The 17,082-nt window shown below is 36.6% G+C and overlaps 3 protein-coding genes and 1 long non-coding RNA gene across 4 annotated transcripts; 1 reads left to right on the top strand and 3 right to left on the bottom strand.

Annotated features, from left to right (window-relative positions):
• Positions 1 to 43: 43 nt before the first annotated feature.
• On the bottom strand, positions 44 to 1,009 carry LOC111276503 (early nodulin-like protein 6). Its single transcript, XM_022862246.2, has 2 exons — positions 758 to 1,009; positions 44 to 550 (listed from the first exon to the last, which is right to left on the bottom strand). The coding sequence occupies exons 1-2, from the start codon at positions 954 to 956 to the stop codon at positions 165 to 167; spliced, it is 585 nt and encodes a 194-aa protein (XP_022717981.1). The 5' UTR covers positions 957 to 1,009; the 3' UTR covers positions 44 to 164.
• A 1,425-nt stretch (positions 1,010 to 2,434) lies between these two features.
• Positions 2,435 to 4,490, top strand: LOC149511775 (uncharacterized). The gene is made up of 2 exons (XR_016333827.1): positions 2,435 to 3,449; positions 3,967 to 4,490. It is a non-coding gene; the product is annotated as an uncharacterized LOC149511775 (long non-coding RNA).
• A 282-nt stretch (positions 4,491 to 4,772) lies between these two features.
• On the bottom strand, positions 4,773 to 7,804 carry LOC111276414 (Concanavalin A-like lectin protein kinase family protein). The gene has a single exon (XM_022862144.2). The coding sequence runs from the start codon at positions 7,263 to 7,265 to the stop codon at positions 5,277 to 5,279; it is 1,989 nt and encodes a 662-aa protein (XP_022717879.1). The 5' UTR covers positions 7,266 to 7,804; the 3' UTR covers positions 4,773 to 5,276.
• Positions 7,805 to 8,418: 614 nt separating this feature from the next.
• Positions 8,419 to 16,920, bottom strand: LOC111275501 (uncharacterized). The gene is made up of 8 exons (XM_089754818.1): positions 16,718 to 16,920; positions 12,898 to 15,707; positions 10,789 to 12,160; positions 10,317 to 10,666; positions 10,053 to 10,232; positions 9,282 to 9,439; positions 9,093 to 9,184; positions 8,419 to 9,018 (listed from the first exon to the last, which is right to left on the bottom strand). The coding sequence occupies exons 1-8, from the start codon at positions 16,878 to 16,880 to the stop codon at positions 8,978 to 8,980; spliced, it is 5,166 nt and encodes a 1,721-aa protein (XP_089610944.1). The 5' UTR covers positions 16,881 to 16,920; the 3' UTR covers positions 8,419 to 8,977.
• Between the last annotated feature and the right edge of the window lie 162 nt (positions 16,921 to 17,082).

Genomic DNA, 17,082 nt, shown 5'->3' with positions numbered 1-17,082 from the left:
AATAAACCTACTAGAAAGGCTAAAGAAAGCAAAAGAATGGCAATGAAACAACAGAAGGCACAAATAGTTTTAAGAACATAAGATAAAACAATCCATGGAGGTAGGGAAATGAAACCAATCATCACATAGAACTTAAAACCAAACGAACTGTACTAGGTAAGATACTACATCAGCAAATACATAATAACTAACATGCCTCCAAGAGCAGTCATGAAATAAGATGCAACTGTCAGCTTGATGGTAGAATTTTGTGGTGGTGGCCCCCAAAACGGGCCCCAATCATCCCCTTCATCGGATCCATCCTCCTTAGGTGAAGGTAAGGGTGCAGGCTGAGGAGAGCTGATTGCAGGATGCACCATTACGCGAACAATCAGTTTCTGACCAGCTATGCAGTGATCATGCTCCCCACTGATGAAGTAGAAGAACCCATATCGGTCAAATTGGAAGACTGTGTCTCCATCATTAAATTTAATGATTGGATTTGACTCACTGCAATTAGTGTAGCTTGTATGGTTCACTACCAGCACTGAGTCATTGCTGTACTTGAAATCTAATAACAGACAAGCAAACATTAGTAAAAAAACCAGCAAACTAAAGCAGATTATCGAATTTCGTGTACACAAAAGCAATTAAACTTGATAAATTTCATTTCCAAAAAGCTAATGTATTTCTTCACAAATTTAACAATGTTGCCGACAGTTTTATCATGCTATTAAACTACACTTTTTGTAGACAAAAGTATAAATGGTAAACTTACAAAGAGAATCCCCAACATGAAACCTGTTCCTGGTGGCCCATTCATTGTAAGTTTCGGACTCATTCCCAGTTGGTTTGGTCCATCCTCTCTTCCCACCAACCCTGAACTGAAGTGAAGCAGCAGCAACCGCAACCATAGAGATCCAAACCAGAGAAAACAAAGTAATTTTGCAGAGTTTTGGAAGAGAAAAAGAAGCCATTTTACTTCCTGAAAGCTTAAAATAGTGTAGAATTTCAGCTACTAGAGAAAAAGGCTGAAATAAAAAAACTCTTTAGTTATAAGGGAAGCAAAGTGGCATATGGCAGTTAAGTTAGTTACCTTTCTTGCGTGGGGTTGATTAGTGGCGTTGGACAGTTAAAGTCCTCATAGTCCCACGTTGTTTGACCTCGTCTTTCACGCATGTCATGGCATGGGGTCCTGCTAAGTGGATCCCACTTCAACTGATAGATTTATTATAAATCAATTTCGATCACTCGAATTAAGAGTCATGCTTCTTTTATCAGTAGATCATAAGACTATTAGCTAAGGGACGTTTTCATATAGATGAGAATCATGGTTTAATTTAAGTATTACTTTCAGGTATGAAATTCATATATACACGCATGCATGCAAAAATAGTGAATATATAGCTGCAAGTAGATGGCAATGAGAAGATTGACCATTCCTTTATTCACTTGACAAATGTTGAAGAGGATGGGAAATCTGAGACTTCCCATGTGAGAGTGTAGACATGACAGTAAAATCACCAGTGCTGGAAGTTAATAGCATTTTCAGAATTTTCAGGGAAATTCCCTGAAGCAATAAATATATGTGTGTGTGTGTGTGTGTGTATATATATATATATATATATATATATATATATATAGGTTATTTCCATTTAGAGATTCTAGTGCTTGTAGACCATAAATAGATCAAGGAAAAGCAACCTGTGGGTAAATAACATGAAGATTTAGGTGAATAGGATAAGATCCAGTACAGTAGGTTTATGATAAACAAAATTGACAAGCTTTCTAAAATATATTGAAGGTGCTGTCCAGGAAATGTGAAAACCTCTCTCAATTCACTTGTAACGTAAATGGATAAATCTTATCAAATTGTTATCAACTTAACTCAGAAACAACCATTTTCTTGGATTATGAGTTTTTGCTAGTAAATAAATTACCTGCAGCTAATTAGAGTGACTGGACATGCATTGACAGTAATCCATATGAAAAAACTTGAACAAAGATAGTAAAACTAAATATATATAATTAACTAATTTCTTCCTCACAAGATTAACCTTAATGTACATAATCATAACATTGAATTTTATTTTGGTACTCAAGATTGCTATGTTTTAAATTCGGATCACTAGAACTAAGAGGTTAACACTCTACCATTGGAATATAAACTACAAACTATATCTCAAACCCAAATATATATCCAAAATTTTTTTGATGGTTAGCTTACTTGTTACTATAATTTATCATAACTATCAACTAAAGGTTAAATCCAAAGGAGTTTTGTTAGGTTCAAAGCTCATGCCATGTTTCAAGCAAAATATGCTAAAGAGGAAAAGAAACTTGTGAACACAAGTGCTTGAAATGCAGAAATGATCAAAATTAGATAATGATAATAACAAAGAGATCCTTTTCATTTTCCCAAACAAAGGAATTTTCAAAAATTGTTGGTAAAACCCATAATAAATGCGCCAAGTGAATCTATGTAGAAACTGCCAAATAATAAATAAAATAAATAAATAACAATAACAATCAACAACCCGTCACAGCCATGCATTGCTGGTTATAGCCGGTCACCAAGTTACTTTAAGAAGGGGTGCTTCCCTGGTTGTTCATGGCACTACGGTTTAGAGTTACTTCCTTATAAGTTACTTTTGTTTTTTCTTCTTCTTCATCTAATTTTTATCTTCTTTCATCTTCTGTTACTTGCGTCTTAGGAGTACGTTTATACACACACACACACACACACACACATATATATATATGTTGACAATATATGGATTTGCATGCTTCTTCCCATTATAATAGTTATAATTCTAGTAGCAATTTTTCTCCTATTTTTATAGATCCTGATGATGGTGATTTTCATATGTATGTGACAGTGCAGCAGATCAAGTGAATACATGCATGCATGTTGGAAGAAGAGATGGGATGGGAAATGTTGACAGAAGAGAGAGAGCACAACCCGGGATTAGCTAAAGAGAGTCTTTGCTTTTGTTGGGAGTGTGCTTTCTCTTCTTCTGTCACCACCATTTTTTTCACTCTCCTCTCTTCTCTCATGTTCCCACTATCATCCTTTTCACATCCAAACACATCCAAATCATGATCTGCTGTAATTTTTTCTTGACCCTCTTCTCTTAGTGTTCTGTTTAAGTATAGTTTTGTTTGCTCAAAAAAATCTTGTTTCAATAGTAATTTATCCTTGTTTAGTTGGACTATGTAAAGTCCTTTATCTTTGTTTATATACAATTTTTATGATCATAAATGTTCAATAAAGTCAATTGATAGACCAACACATGACAGAAGGCAAAATAGAAAAAGAAACCAAAAATTTTAAACCTATAAAGATATGGGAATGGAATATATATAGCTTTTTGAGATGCTTTCTTGCATGATATAAACCACTGGTTTAATTTGGTCTTAGTTACTAGGATATCCAGAAAGGAATAAGTATGTTCTACTTGGAATAGCAAGTATGTTGATGCCTCTGAAAATTAAATTTCTTCTTTGTTTTACTAGTATTTCTATCATTACATCAATTTATATTCTTCTGATATAATATTTTGAGTACAATCTAAATGGTACTGACAGATTAATGTCACAAATGCAAAAGTTCCTTGAATGTGTGATGGATTGGAATTGCTTTACACCAACGGTGAAGAATCTAAGATAGATTTATCCTTAAAAGAAGCTTATTTGGCTATTTATGTAAGCCCCAGAAGCATATTAGAACCTTACTCTTATAAAAACAATAGCCTTTAGACTTTTAAGTCCTATATTTCTTGCATTACATGTTTAACATACCTATGTTTGTTTGATTGCATCAGCAATTCTTCATACTACCATTAATGATAGATTCTTTATATTATCACTTGTTAGATTTGCAGAAGAAAAGGATGATAGATGGATACCCCATAATTTGTTTTATATGAAACTGAAAGATCTAAACTCTTTTTCTCTTTGTTTCTGCTGATGGTTGTATGTAATGAGGGATTGGATGGGAGATATTGTAAATGAAATGGAATTCCTTACCACTTCAGTACAAATACAATACTTCCATTAGCGCCGCTCCAATCTGTCAGCAAAGAAGGATATTTCAAAAGCACGATTCAAACCAGTTACAGATGGAAGATCAATGCAGGAGGCTTAAAAACTATAACATGGGTCCAAAGGCCGAGAGTTCACATGTCACATGGAAAGCCGGAAGTGCCTTAACTTTACCAGCTGGGAGTTAATACACCTCTGCAGGGGAAAGAGCTATTCAGGAAGCAACTATGAAAGTTGAATGTGATATGAATATAACTCAAAAGTGGTCCCCTCGTTCCCTGTTTGTAAATCGCTTTCTGGCATGATCTTGCCTTTCCAACTCTTTAGCAGAGATTTTCTATGCTGAATAAAATGGATTAACTAGAGTGAATTGGGTTATTAAGTTAGAATTCTTCGTAATTTGTAAATTTATATCTGCTTCTGCGGTCCTTTGCTTAGTTTGATTGCACTTTCTTCTGCTTGTTCCATATTTGTTTTCCTTTAGCTAAAACTTTTTTGTTGCTTTGATGGGTTTGCATAGACATGATAAATGAAGAGAAGCACTGGCAAGCAATCTAAAAATACAAATTTAAGGAAAATTCTCAGTCTGGGGTGGCTCGCTGTCAGTTTGATGGTTTAATGTGTTACATCTGCTTGTTGCAGTTTGTATTACTTTATTTGTTTTCCAGTCAAACTTCCCATGTGAACAAATCTACAACCAGTAAGTCCTCACTTTCAGGTTTTTATTCACTCCCCCCCTATTACACTCTTGGTTTGGAGCAAAACAGAAGCAAAGATTTGGTTGCAAAACTCAGAAAAGTAAAATATGCCCAAGAAGGCCTCATGAACTATTTAAGACCAAAGATTTGCAGTGTAACTGTGAATGGAGTTCAAGTTCTATATACTTCATTTCTTTGTTGATTTTGTGTACATTAGGAGCAAGAATCTAAATCGAACTCAACCGGAAATGTTGCATTGCCAGTACAAAGAGGGAACTTGGAATGAAACTAACCAAATGAGTGAGAAATGGTAGATCATATCAAGAATATCTCAAAACTTTGAAAGGAATATATCTTCAGATTACAGCAGAGACCACATAGTTCAATACAGTATTTTGAACTTAGACTAATGAACCCCTAGTCTCCAATTAGCAAACGAAAACGAAGTAACACTATAATGATGGTCTAAAAAACATTGAAAGAATCAAACAATCAATGAATTTCGCGTTAGAAAAAATGAAATCTAACTCTAGTCAGCTTTGAATCCCACCCTCATCAAGCAGTTGTTTTGCGTTCTTCATCGTCTGAAACAATGTCCTCAACAGTTAAGCTACAAGAGAAAGTGAGACTTGGTTTCATCTTTGGCACAGCTATTGGATCCGCCTCGTTGTTAAGTATCTGAACGACTCTTCTAATTGAAGGCCTCTCAGCACTATCGGGGTGTGCACATCTCAAACCTACAAGCAACAGCTTCCTCATTTCTTCCTCCTTGAAATCCCCATTCAACCTTTTATCAGCAGCTTCGGTGATCCTTCCCTGACCATGCAATCCCCACACCCAGTCAACCAAATTCACCATTTTCTGGCTGCTTAGTTCCCTCTCAATTGGCCTCCTACCGCAAGCCACTTCAAGAATAACCACACCATAGCTGAAAACGTCGGTTTTCACTGTTGCTTTTCCATACTGAAGATACTCTGGAGCAAGGTAGCCCATAGTTCCTGCTGTAAGTGTTGAAACTGGACTCTTATCGTGATCCATCAGCCTTGCCAATCCAAAATCACCAAGTCTTGGATTAAAGCTCCCATCAAGCATTATATTACTAGTCTTTATGTCTCTGTGAATGACTTGCTGTTCACATTCTTGGTGCAGGTATGCTAATACAGAGGCCAATCCAATAGCAATATTTTGCCTATGGGACCATGTCAGCAATATGCCTGTCTCAGGTTCTGGATGAAGCACCTTATCAAGGCTTCCGTTAGGCATAAAGTCATAAACAAGTAGCAATTCATCCTTCTCAGCACACCAACCTTGTAGCTGAACCAGATTCTTGTGTCTCAAACAAGCTACAATGGACAACTCCGCGAGAAATTCAATTTTACCTTCGCGGGAGTGTTTTGATCTTTTCACTGCAGCAACAGCCCCCGAAGAAACGAAAATGGCTTTGTAAACATTTCCAAATGCACCACGTCCTATGATTCTACTTGAGTGAAACCCTCTTGTGGCTGCATACAGTTCTTTGTAACTAAACTCCCTGGGCCCTGTCAAAATCTCTGCTTTGAGACCATTTTCTATTCTCATATACTTCCATTTCTTCACAGAAACATACCCAAAAACTGCCAGAACCACAAAAAAGAAAGCCGGACCGGCAATCCCAAGTCCTAAACCAAGTCCCTTGTGGTGTTTATTGGTAGAATTTGATACAGGAACATCTGATATTATTGTAACTGAACTATCAGATACATTATGAGGATGTGACTTTGGTCTCACAGGAAGGAAACCAAAGGTCTTGAAACTCCAATTCTCGATCAAATGAACTTCAGTACTCCCTTCTGTTGAAGCTGAAAACCCAACAAACATATCCTCTTTAAGATAGCCAGACAAGTCAAAAGCCACAGATAATAATGGCGTTGGAGGCTTTAAACTTGAATAGCTCAAGAAGACATTCAAGACCCTCAAATCATTCTTGTAATCAATCCAAGCAGTGATCAAATTCCCACTCTTTAAATCAATATCTTGCAACAATGCATCAGCTGTCTTGATTGAAGTGAGCGCGTTAATATCCAAACCAACATGGTTTTCATTTGGATCATTGAATTGAGCATCAAGCTTGGTATCAAACTCAATCGCTAAAAACCGGTTTTTGGTCAACTCTGAAGAGTTAACAAGACCAAGATACCCCCCAGGACTCCCAAGAGTTTGATTATCAGGTGAAAGAAAAAATGTTAACCCATCACCAAAAGAGCTCGGATTGACATTTTTTACTGAAAAAGAGAAACTTGTAGAAAAAGAAGCTGTAATATTGGATTCTTGGTCAAAGAAATGAATGGGGTTGTTGTAGATTATGCTACCTGAGCTTGAAGACGGAACACCAATCTCCCTGGTAAGGCCTATGACGCCATTTTTAAAATAGGAATCACCAAGAAGAGTGAGGTTCCTGACAGTGAAGAATGGGAAATCAAAGGTGGTATTTTCAGCTGATATTAAAGGTGGTAAATGGAAGGTGAAGATAAGAAGCAAGAAAACAAGAAAGTTTCTTGGTAGCATTGTTATGTTTTGATCAGATTCTTGGAATGGACAAGAAATACACAAAAATGGAATTTTCTGCAATAATGGAAAGAGAATTATAATGTCTTAAGTTTTTGCAAAGAGAATTAATAAGAAAAACAGAGAATTAGGACTGGTTTAAACGGTTAGAAAATAGGCGCCTGTGGGGTTTTGAAGAAAAAGAAAAGGAGAGTTCTTATTATACTTTAACAATGAAAGTATAACGGTTAGAAGGATTGAAGTTGGTTGGATTTTGGACATGACAAAAACGGTGTAGTTTTAGTTGATATTATTATAATTTAAGATTTTATCTGGGTTTTCAAAAGTGACCGTTTCTAAGGTGGGCGGACTCTGCATTCTGATATTATTATAATTTATGTGACAGCCATGTGAATGATGATCTCCCTTCCCTTCTTTAAAGCCAACTTAACATTTGACCGAATGATGATGGATAGGCTGACCCCAAAATAAATGGCCCACAAACGAAAAATTGATGGCATGTTGAATTTTATTTTATAACATAAAGAAAATAAGTTCTCAAATCTTGTTCTCACATTCTTTTCTTTCTTTCTTTTTTTTCCTAGAATGAATTGTTAAAGTATATGAGTGAAACGCAGTTTTTAGAATGTGAAAATGAGCCAAGGGATTAAATCATTTGGCCCCAATATCTTAGCTTCATTGTATGAATGATGACGTTAAATTTTGATAATTTAAAATATAATATAATAATATAATTTAAATATAATATAAAAAACACGAAGATAATAATTTAAATTTTTAATAATTATTATATATAAATTTAATAAAATAAAATTTTATATTTTATATTTTTATTTTGATCTGAATTATAATATATAATTTTTATATAAAATATAATATTAATACATAAAATTTTAATATTTTACATAATATAAATATATAAATTATCAAATTTTTAAATTCCACGAAATATACTAGGTACACTTTTGGTTAACAGCATCTAAACAAGGGTGGTGGTTAGAAAAGGATTTGGGTATGGTATGCCTTTGAATAGGCGACACCCTTACAATGGGATCTTTTGTAGCGAGCTCCCTTTGGGTGAATTCAGATTTCTAAGATTTTTTAATTAGATGTTTGGAATCCAACTCAAACGGCAATATAGATAGTGGATCAGAACAGGTGTCAGCATGGAAAAGAGGGAGGCCAAGTGAAATGGCAATAATGACAAAAGCCATGTGAATATTGGGTCCAATCCAATCCAACATTAAACTAAAACAAATCTAAAATCACAGCATTACACGTCATTTAGCCGTTACAGATATAGAAAATTCAGCCAGGTGGAAATTGCAAAAGTTATTTTGGACTACTTACAGCAGCTTCAATGCCGCTGAGTTATTGGCAATGGAATTTTGTCAGCTCTACGCAGTTAGCAAAAAAAGAAAAGGTTTTATCTACTGATGACACAATTAGGATATAAATCATTTGCTACAGGTGAGCATTTCAGAAAGAAATATTATTCAAGTTTTAAATTCCTAGCCATGGAGAAATGGAAGGAATATCCATGGAGGACTGGCTTTTATAAAGTGCTTTGTTGCCTCATCATGTGATTTCGGCCTACAAAGTTACCGATGCCAGGAAGATAATGCCAGTGAAACCGAAGAGACAATTATACCTTTCTTCATGCAAAGCTCTCATTGAAGATACTATGGGCTTACAAGATCAAACCATCCAATTTAACTGGCACGATTTTGCTGGAGCTTTCTTGGCAAGAGAACTACGAAAGAGTGTAATTGTTAGTCCAACAACAAATAACATTGTACAAGGTTTTTCAGTTTGTATGATAATCACCTTGAGCAATGCTGCAAAAGCTTTCTGGGGGAAATATTTCTTCTGGATCTACATTTTGCTGGGAAGCGACAACCAGAGCCACACGATTTTTACTGCAAAAATCCCTAAATGTCAAACACTGGTTTTCTGGAACACACCTTAAGCTGGAATTCCACACTTATTTTTAGGATGACGCAATGAGTCACATACCTGGCCCATGAAGGAATAAATTTTCTGTTAGGTTCATCATCATCTTCTTCATCTTCATCGTCAGAACCTTTGTAGGGAGAAATATCATATGATTGTTCCTGGCTTGTATCTGCAATTCGGTTATCACTCTCCGTTGCTCTATCCACAGTGCTCATTACCTGAGAAAGATTCAGCAGTGAAAAACATTTGACAACCATTGAATAAGTAGAAGAAATATTCAATTAAACTGCTACCAATATAGCAAAGTATATAAGCCTTGCATAAAGAAGACTATTCCTCTTTAGTCTCCATGACGTTACAAAAGCTAGCAACAAAGAGGTCTGAGTGATGCACAATAATCCATTTGAAAGGTCCCATTATGAATCCTGAATGTTCATTCCATCAGTTTGGTGTAGCACAGCTGCAATCAAGATTTTCATAACAATTCCCCTTATGTGACATTCACATAAGAAAAATCTCACTGCAGATGTCGCTTTTTTTTAGTGCACATGTTGCTTAATGAAAACCATATGTTATACCCTCTCAATGCAAACTGAGAGAATACTTAAGCACTTGCCCCATGCATAACTCTTAACAGTCAACATTGTCCTATCAAACAGATTTTCAGATGGTTAACAATAAAGAGACATTGCATTTAGTTTAATAAAGAAGTAATACTAACAGTAACTCCTAAAAAATCTTTTATTAAGCCAAAGAAGGGATAATATCTTGAGGGAAAATGAATTTTCCAAAAATAAAGTTCTGAAAAGTATGCTGCTAAAAGAACTTTACCTTTGCAATAGAATCGTCAACGGCCGTGCTTGCCTTAACAGCATCAGAAGTTGAAGCAACAGCTGTCCTAAATTCCATCTCTGACATTTTTCCTTCATTTCGGCCTGCTATTTCTTTTTGCATTTTTTCATAGTGCACTGCTTCATCATTAGGAACCTTCATTGTTTGTACTTTCTCATCCTAAAGCAGGCATCCACAATTAATGCCATTTCACAGAAAGAAAGATCTAAAAGCAAACCCTTGTTACAGCACAAGGGAGCTTACCTGGGCTTGGCACTTCTTTTCTTTCTCATCCTTCTTTGGACATAACTTTTCTTCAGGAGCACGCTGCTGCCTCCGAGCTTCCTCCACACGCTTTCTTTTTCTTTCTTTCTCCAACCTTTCTTCTTCTTTCCTCTGTCTTTTCTTGGCAGCCATATCAGCCTCTTTTTTCTTTCGTTCTTCTTCTTTCTTTTTCTTCTCAAGCTCCAACTGCCTCAAATTTTCTTGCTCCAACCTTGCCCGTTCAAGTTTCAAGGCCTCCTTCTTCATCTTACGATCATTTTCTTTCTTTTCTGCAAGTTTCTTTGCAGCTTCAGCAGCCTCCAGAGCCTTCACTTTAACATCCCTCTTCCCTAAAGGAAATTACAATTAACTTAAAGCATCTGCATAATCTATATGTAATACAGTTTTCATAAAATGCTGGGGAGAAATGAGAGAAAAAGAATGGCTGGAGAAGGAATGAGTAAATGATTACCAGTGATAATAGAAGCTGCTTGTTTTTGCTGAACAATTGGAATGAACGAAATGATATTTGAAACTATATTATTGACCTTTGACTCCTTTTGTGAGAAACTTGGCCCCCCTTTTCTCAAACTGGTTTTCTCAGATGGTTTTGGTTTACTGAACCTGTTACGAAGTGATTCATTGGCCCTTGTGGTACCATTTGCCCCCGGTACTATACTACTGTTCTTCTTCAACTTTTTTGTATCTCTCCTCTTTCTGGCATTGTGTTTTTCAACCTCTTGCTTGATCCCATTCTCAGTCCCGGTGAAGCTGTAGGCAGTGTTCACAGAGTCCAGGCTATCTCTAACGGTAAATATTTCAGCTCCAGAAACTGATGCAGGAACATTTGGACATTCCTTAATCTCAGCAAGCAGTTCCCTTTTGGCAGAGAAAGTCACTTCGGAAGCAGTGCCTTCCTGAAATGCATCAACCACCTCTTCTGTATTCTCATTTTCTTCACTAATGCAGGGAAGCTCTAGGTTTAGGCTACCTCGCTTCTCTGAACTGTCGGAGTTCGATGTGATTCTATCCCAGAGTTTGCCAACAGGAGAAAGATAAGGTTTCTTCACATTTCCAGTAACTTGAGAACTAGACAATGGCAAGCAATCGGAAAAGCATCTTCCAAGAAATGCATGGTTCGTTTCCTCACCAAAGCAACTAGTGCTAACTTTAAGTTGATTTTTCCTTTCATCATTTTCAGGAAGGATGCTCCTCAGCTCCCTGCATTCTAGAAGTCCATTAGGAACAGACTGGTAAAGGTTAGTTGCTTGGTGCAATCCATAAGTGGTTGGGAATTGGGATAATGGAGTATGGGTGCAAGCAGACTTGCAAAGCTGCTCCAGAAGGCTAGCACGTTCTATAGCAGTCTTTGGAAGGTCCAATTTTTCAAAGCTAATTCCTTCTCCTCCATTGCATAACTGTTCATTGTCCGTCTGAATAATGAACCCCTCAAGTTCTGGTCTGCTTTGATCAGCACTGATCAAGTCTGTAGGTGTTCGGTGCGGAAAACCAATGAGAGAAGTCGAAAACTCACCATCTTGTCCAAGTTGAGATTTGCTTTCTGGCTTGCTCCTTTCATCACAAGCCAAATTTTCAATATTTCTAAATTCTGATTTATCCCCAACATTCAATAAAATTTGGTTCTCATCTGTAGTGCATTTCATTGTTGAACCAAACATAATGCTGGGTGGATCTACTGCTCCTGTTCCCTCCACGGAGTGATCTTCAAAATTTTCAAGGGTCTCTTGGGGCAAACTTGAGACAGAAGACACATCAAATTGATTATGCATAAAAATGAATGAGGTGTTTTCATTTCTGCCCCTCTCTTTCCAATTACAATTCCCCTGGAAAGCACAATAATAAGACATTCACTTAGCTAGTGTTCAATTTGCAAGTAACCTGTGCAATTTATATATAGTCTGTCCAGCATATATATGCTAATTTGAAATCAGTTGATAAAAGACCACTGAGCAATATACAACCTTTTAATAGTAACTAAGTTCAAAATAATATAAGCAAAATTCAAGACATAAGAATTTGAGATCGATTAGAAGAGAGATTGAGAGGAAAGCTAGCAATCAATGAAAACCATCTATTGAGATTAATATAGCAAGCCAAAGCATAACTGCTATTCTGATGACTTGGGATTGGCTTTGTAATCCTTTGCTTCCTAAAGTTTTTGACGCATGTTAATTAAAGGGTAACCTCTTAAGAGGTAGTATTATCATTGAAAAACAATCAAGTTAAGCTTAACCAATTGTTTTCATGTCAAAGACCAAAGTTAGTGAAAGTGTGAGCATTTTGTAGCAGGGAGAGAGGCATAAGACATCACTATCACATGGGAAGTCCTGGATATTAAAATAATAAGGAATTAAAACTAGAGGAAGATTCAGGTCCACTCATTATGTAGCATACCACATTCTAATATTCTTCAGCAGCTAGAGACTTATTGGCATTTAATTGCATAGCATCTTCCTTCTGAGATATAAAAGTTCTGAGATTTAGGATATGCTTAGGATTACATTATACAAAATTCTAGTTCCTTGAAACAAAACCCAGTAAATAAACTCAAGTGCTTTACCTTCGAGCTTAACGACAAAGACAGGGAATTACTTTGTTGACCATCAATCTTCCTCCGCTTATGAGGCCATGAACCCTCCGCATGGGAACCAGAATGTAGACCTGGCTGTATGGATTGAATTGCAGCCTTGTTGTCCCTTGATTTTGCATGTGCGTGATCTAGAACTGAATCAATGTCATCAGAAATGCATCTTCCCATTAAGTCTTCATTCTGATTTTGAGGACTTGTCTCCGTTTTCTGTTTCAGAGAATGACCCTTGGTTTCTTCAAATAGTGCATCACGAGGATGCTCAATTGCATTACTGAAAGTTGCATCTGCTTCCCTTAGAAGGGCAAGGCTACAAACTCCAGTGAAATCAAGATCTGCCAAAATTGCAGGACCACTATATACATCAGTATTAACATTACTAGCTTCTGTGACTGACATTAGAGATTTTACTACTTCAACCTTCCCATAGTCCTTCTCAAAGGGATAATCCATCCCTGTATGAGCATTTAAAGTAGTTCCTGCCACATCCTTTATTGAGTTTCCAGGCAAATTTTCGTAAGAAACTTTCAAGGTAGCTGAAAGATCTTCCTTGAAAGTTTTCTGTTTGGAAATTTCATTGCTTTCAGGCAGAATACTTGTTACAGCATCTGTACAAGCCTCAGATGTTTCTTGTTCGGAGGACACAACATTTAAATTTGAAGTTCTACCTGGTCCAGATGTCTTGCTCAAAGCTGTTTCAGACAGTTTCTCTTCTTTGCTAAAAGCTTCTTGCTCCTCCAGCAACTGCTTTTCAAGGGATGAGTTGTTTTTTTCTTGGTCATGAACAGAAGTTACTTCATCCAGCTCAGCTGCAGAAGGAAGTGGTGTAAGAGACCTTTTTTCCAATGAGTTGACCACTTCTTCACTCTCCAAAATAAGACTAGAAACTTCATTTACAGTGCACTCTTCCAAATCATCAAAATCAAGTTGCTTGGGCGACACCAACATAGCAGATGCAGAGTGTAGGCTTGCTCCTGCAACTTCCAACTCAACTCTTTCATGCCTATTCAATGATTTTACAAGAGGATTGTTATCACCATCCAAGTTAGATGCAGAACTAGCTGAATAAGCCTCAACTAACTCATCAGAATCTGCGTCAGTGTCTGCAACAATTGCATCACATTGATTCAATTCAGCAAGACCACTGTCATCGGCACAAGGCAAGGAATTTACTTGAGTACCAGAAAACTCCTTAAGTTCAGCCCCTTCAGACCTGTCTGATGACTTTGCAAATAGGGACTTTGTTTGGTTGTCACTTGTTTTGGCCTTTATCCCACAACTTTCATCAGTGATATCAAAAGGCTTAGTCAACCCCTTAAGATCATCAACATGGCAGGTCAGCTGCATTGATTTGCAAATGCCATCATCGATGCTCCTATCAGGACAGCCTTCCAGCTTCAAATGTTTATTCACACAGTTATGGTGTTGGCTAGAACTTCTCGATCTTGTTAATCTTCCTTGATGAACATTACTTTCCTTTTCCTTGCTTTGGTGGTCTCTTGCTTTCCTAGAACCACATGTTTCATCAGAGATAACAGCAGGCTTTACCAATGCCAATAACTCATCAACAACATTATGCTGTTGTTCTAATTCGCTGATGGGTTCTACAAGCATATTGCACTCATGTTTTGCAACATCAGAAGTTTTGCCAGCACACAAAAGGCCATGTATAGACTTGGGAGGTTGGAAGGAATGTCTAGCTCTTGTGATCCTACCAGAGTAAATATTTTTACCCCTTTCCTTGCTCTGGTTTTGACCACTTTCTTTCTTTCCCACTACACAAGCAACAACATTATCAGCTGGTTTGACAAATTGCAATAACTCATCAGCAGCGTCAGGCTGTAGTTTTGATTCGTTAATGGATTCTGTAAGCACAATACCATCCTGCTTTGCAACAGAAAAACTCTTGTCTGCACTTGGTGGACTATTCATAGACTTTGGAGGTTGGATAGAACTTCTTGACCTTGTGATTCTACTGGAGTAAATATCATCATGCCTTTCCTTGCTCCGCCATTGACCTCTTTCTTCTTTTTTCACTGCACAACAACTTCCAGTATTATGAACAGGTTCGATAAAATTTGATTCCAATAACGCATGAACAAAAACAGGCCGTTGTCCTGATTTGCTGATGGATTCTGTAAGTACCACACCATCCTGCTTAGCAGCACAAGAAGTGTTGCCTGCTCCTGAAGGCCCACTTACAGACTTGGAAGGTTGGATAGAACTTCTTGATCTCGTGACTCTACCAGAGTAAACATTTTCACTCCTTTCCTTGCTCCTGCATTGCCCTCTTTCTTCCTTTTCCACCTCGTAACTCCCAACATTATCACCAGACCTGATCAATTCCAACTTGTCCACAGGCTCGGACCGTAAAGAAGCAATCTTGGACCCTTTGTTTTGACTTTTGCAAGCATCACCATTCTTCTCACAGCTCTCAACTTTTTTACACGCTTTTGCACTGTTTCGATTCTCTAAAGCCCTCTGCCTAGACTTAGATCTCTGGATTCTTGCCAGTGATAAACCAGGGTCAGGACGAATATCTGAGATCATCCCATCTTTACAATCTTGAGGAGGAGATGTAACACTAGGATCCAGCTCATCAGCTTTACCAGAAAGGCACTGATCTAAGCCTTTATTCGAAGCATCAACTCGGGAGCATAAAATATGGGGTAACTGCAAATTATCAGTTGTAACAACTGGCTGTTGGTACAGAGAACAGTAAGGAATGGAAGGTTGTGGATGTGGAAGTAAGAATCCTGAGACAAGATCTTCCTTATGCAACTCTGCAATTAAATGGCAGACATTTCCTTATTAAAAAATCCATTAAACTAACTGTTAGCCGAATACTAGATACCTAGTTTAAAGTAGGCGTAAGGGTAAAAAAGGTCCTCTAATACAAATTCAATAATCATTTAAGCTCATGGCATTTTATCACAATTAATCAAACCTAAAACCTTTTCTATTTCGAATCAATTGAATCCTTAAACATTTATTTATTTGTTTCCAATTAAATCCTTAAACATCTATTTTCACTCAATTAATCTCTTGATCGGACAGAAACAATTAGCCATTTTCTCTCTAACAATGGTTCAATTGATGAAAATAAATGTTTGAAAATTTAATTGATTGCAAAAAACAATAAAAATTTGAATGATTATTTAATTTTAATTTAGGGACCTTTTTGATCTTTTTGCCTTTAGAATACTTGTTATATTGTGGAAAGAAAAAAAAAAAGTACTTCCTATATTAAGTATCAAGATCAAAATGCAATCAAGTATTCAAATGAAAAGAAGACTTTGAAAAGAAAATTGAACAAAGACAAAAGTTTAAACAGGAAAGGACTTTTCTAGCTTTGAAGAAACAAAATTTCAAAATTTAGATCTTGAAGTCAATGAAACATTCCTTCAAACATTTTCAAGTCTAAAAACTATTAAGCATTAAATCAAAACTATTAAATTAATTAAAAGGTTAAATCAAGAAGCTAATACTAAAGCAATGTTTAATCGAATATTTGAATTTTTTAAAAAATTAAAAAAAAGGAATACTAAAAAGAAATTAAAGACGCCATTGTTAAAGAACACTTCATATCGATAATGTACAGTAAGAAGAAGAAATTCATCAATTTCAATGGAAAAGAATAAAACCTAAGCATTAATAAGGAAACCGAAAGTCTAAAATCACATTATCTCTGGGATATTGATGAAATGAATAAAATGCACTTAGTGAACCTTCGAAAAAAAAGAAAAAAATGAGAATTGCAAAGCAGGAAGGAAAAAAGAAGGGAAGAGATTACCGGAGGGAGAAGAAGAGAGGAGCCACGGCGGTGGAACAAAGCCATTGATGAGACACTTGGAAGCGAGGTGGTGATCGAAGAGAAGGATTTGCTGCTTCATGTGATCGATTATTCGATTCTTCCTCTCGAAGATCTGAATCAACAGTTTCTCTGTTGCCGACATTTCTCTTCTTCTTCAATAGCCACGATTTTCCATCCACAGCAAAAAAAAAAAAAGGGAGTTTTTGATTGACTTTCAAGAGAGTGAGATAAGCGCGGCTCTAGAATTTGAATTTCAGGGGTCAATCTGATAATTTATTGACTATTCAGTGGCAAAGTAGGTATTTCAAAAGTATCCTTGAACCCTACGGCGTCGTTGTCTCATC

Source organism: Durio zibethinus, chromosome 25, assembly GCF_047325235.1.
Source record: "Durio zibethinus cultivar Kanyao isolate XHJ-2024 chromosome 25, ASM4732523v1, whole genome shotgun sequence".
NCBI classification, from domain to species: Eukaryota; Viridiplantae; Streptophyta; class Magnoliopsida; order Malvales; family Malvaceae; genus Durio; species Durio zibethinus.
This window is presented reverse-complemented; position numbering and strand designations above follow the sequence as displayed.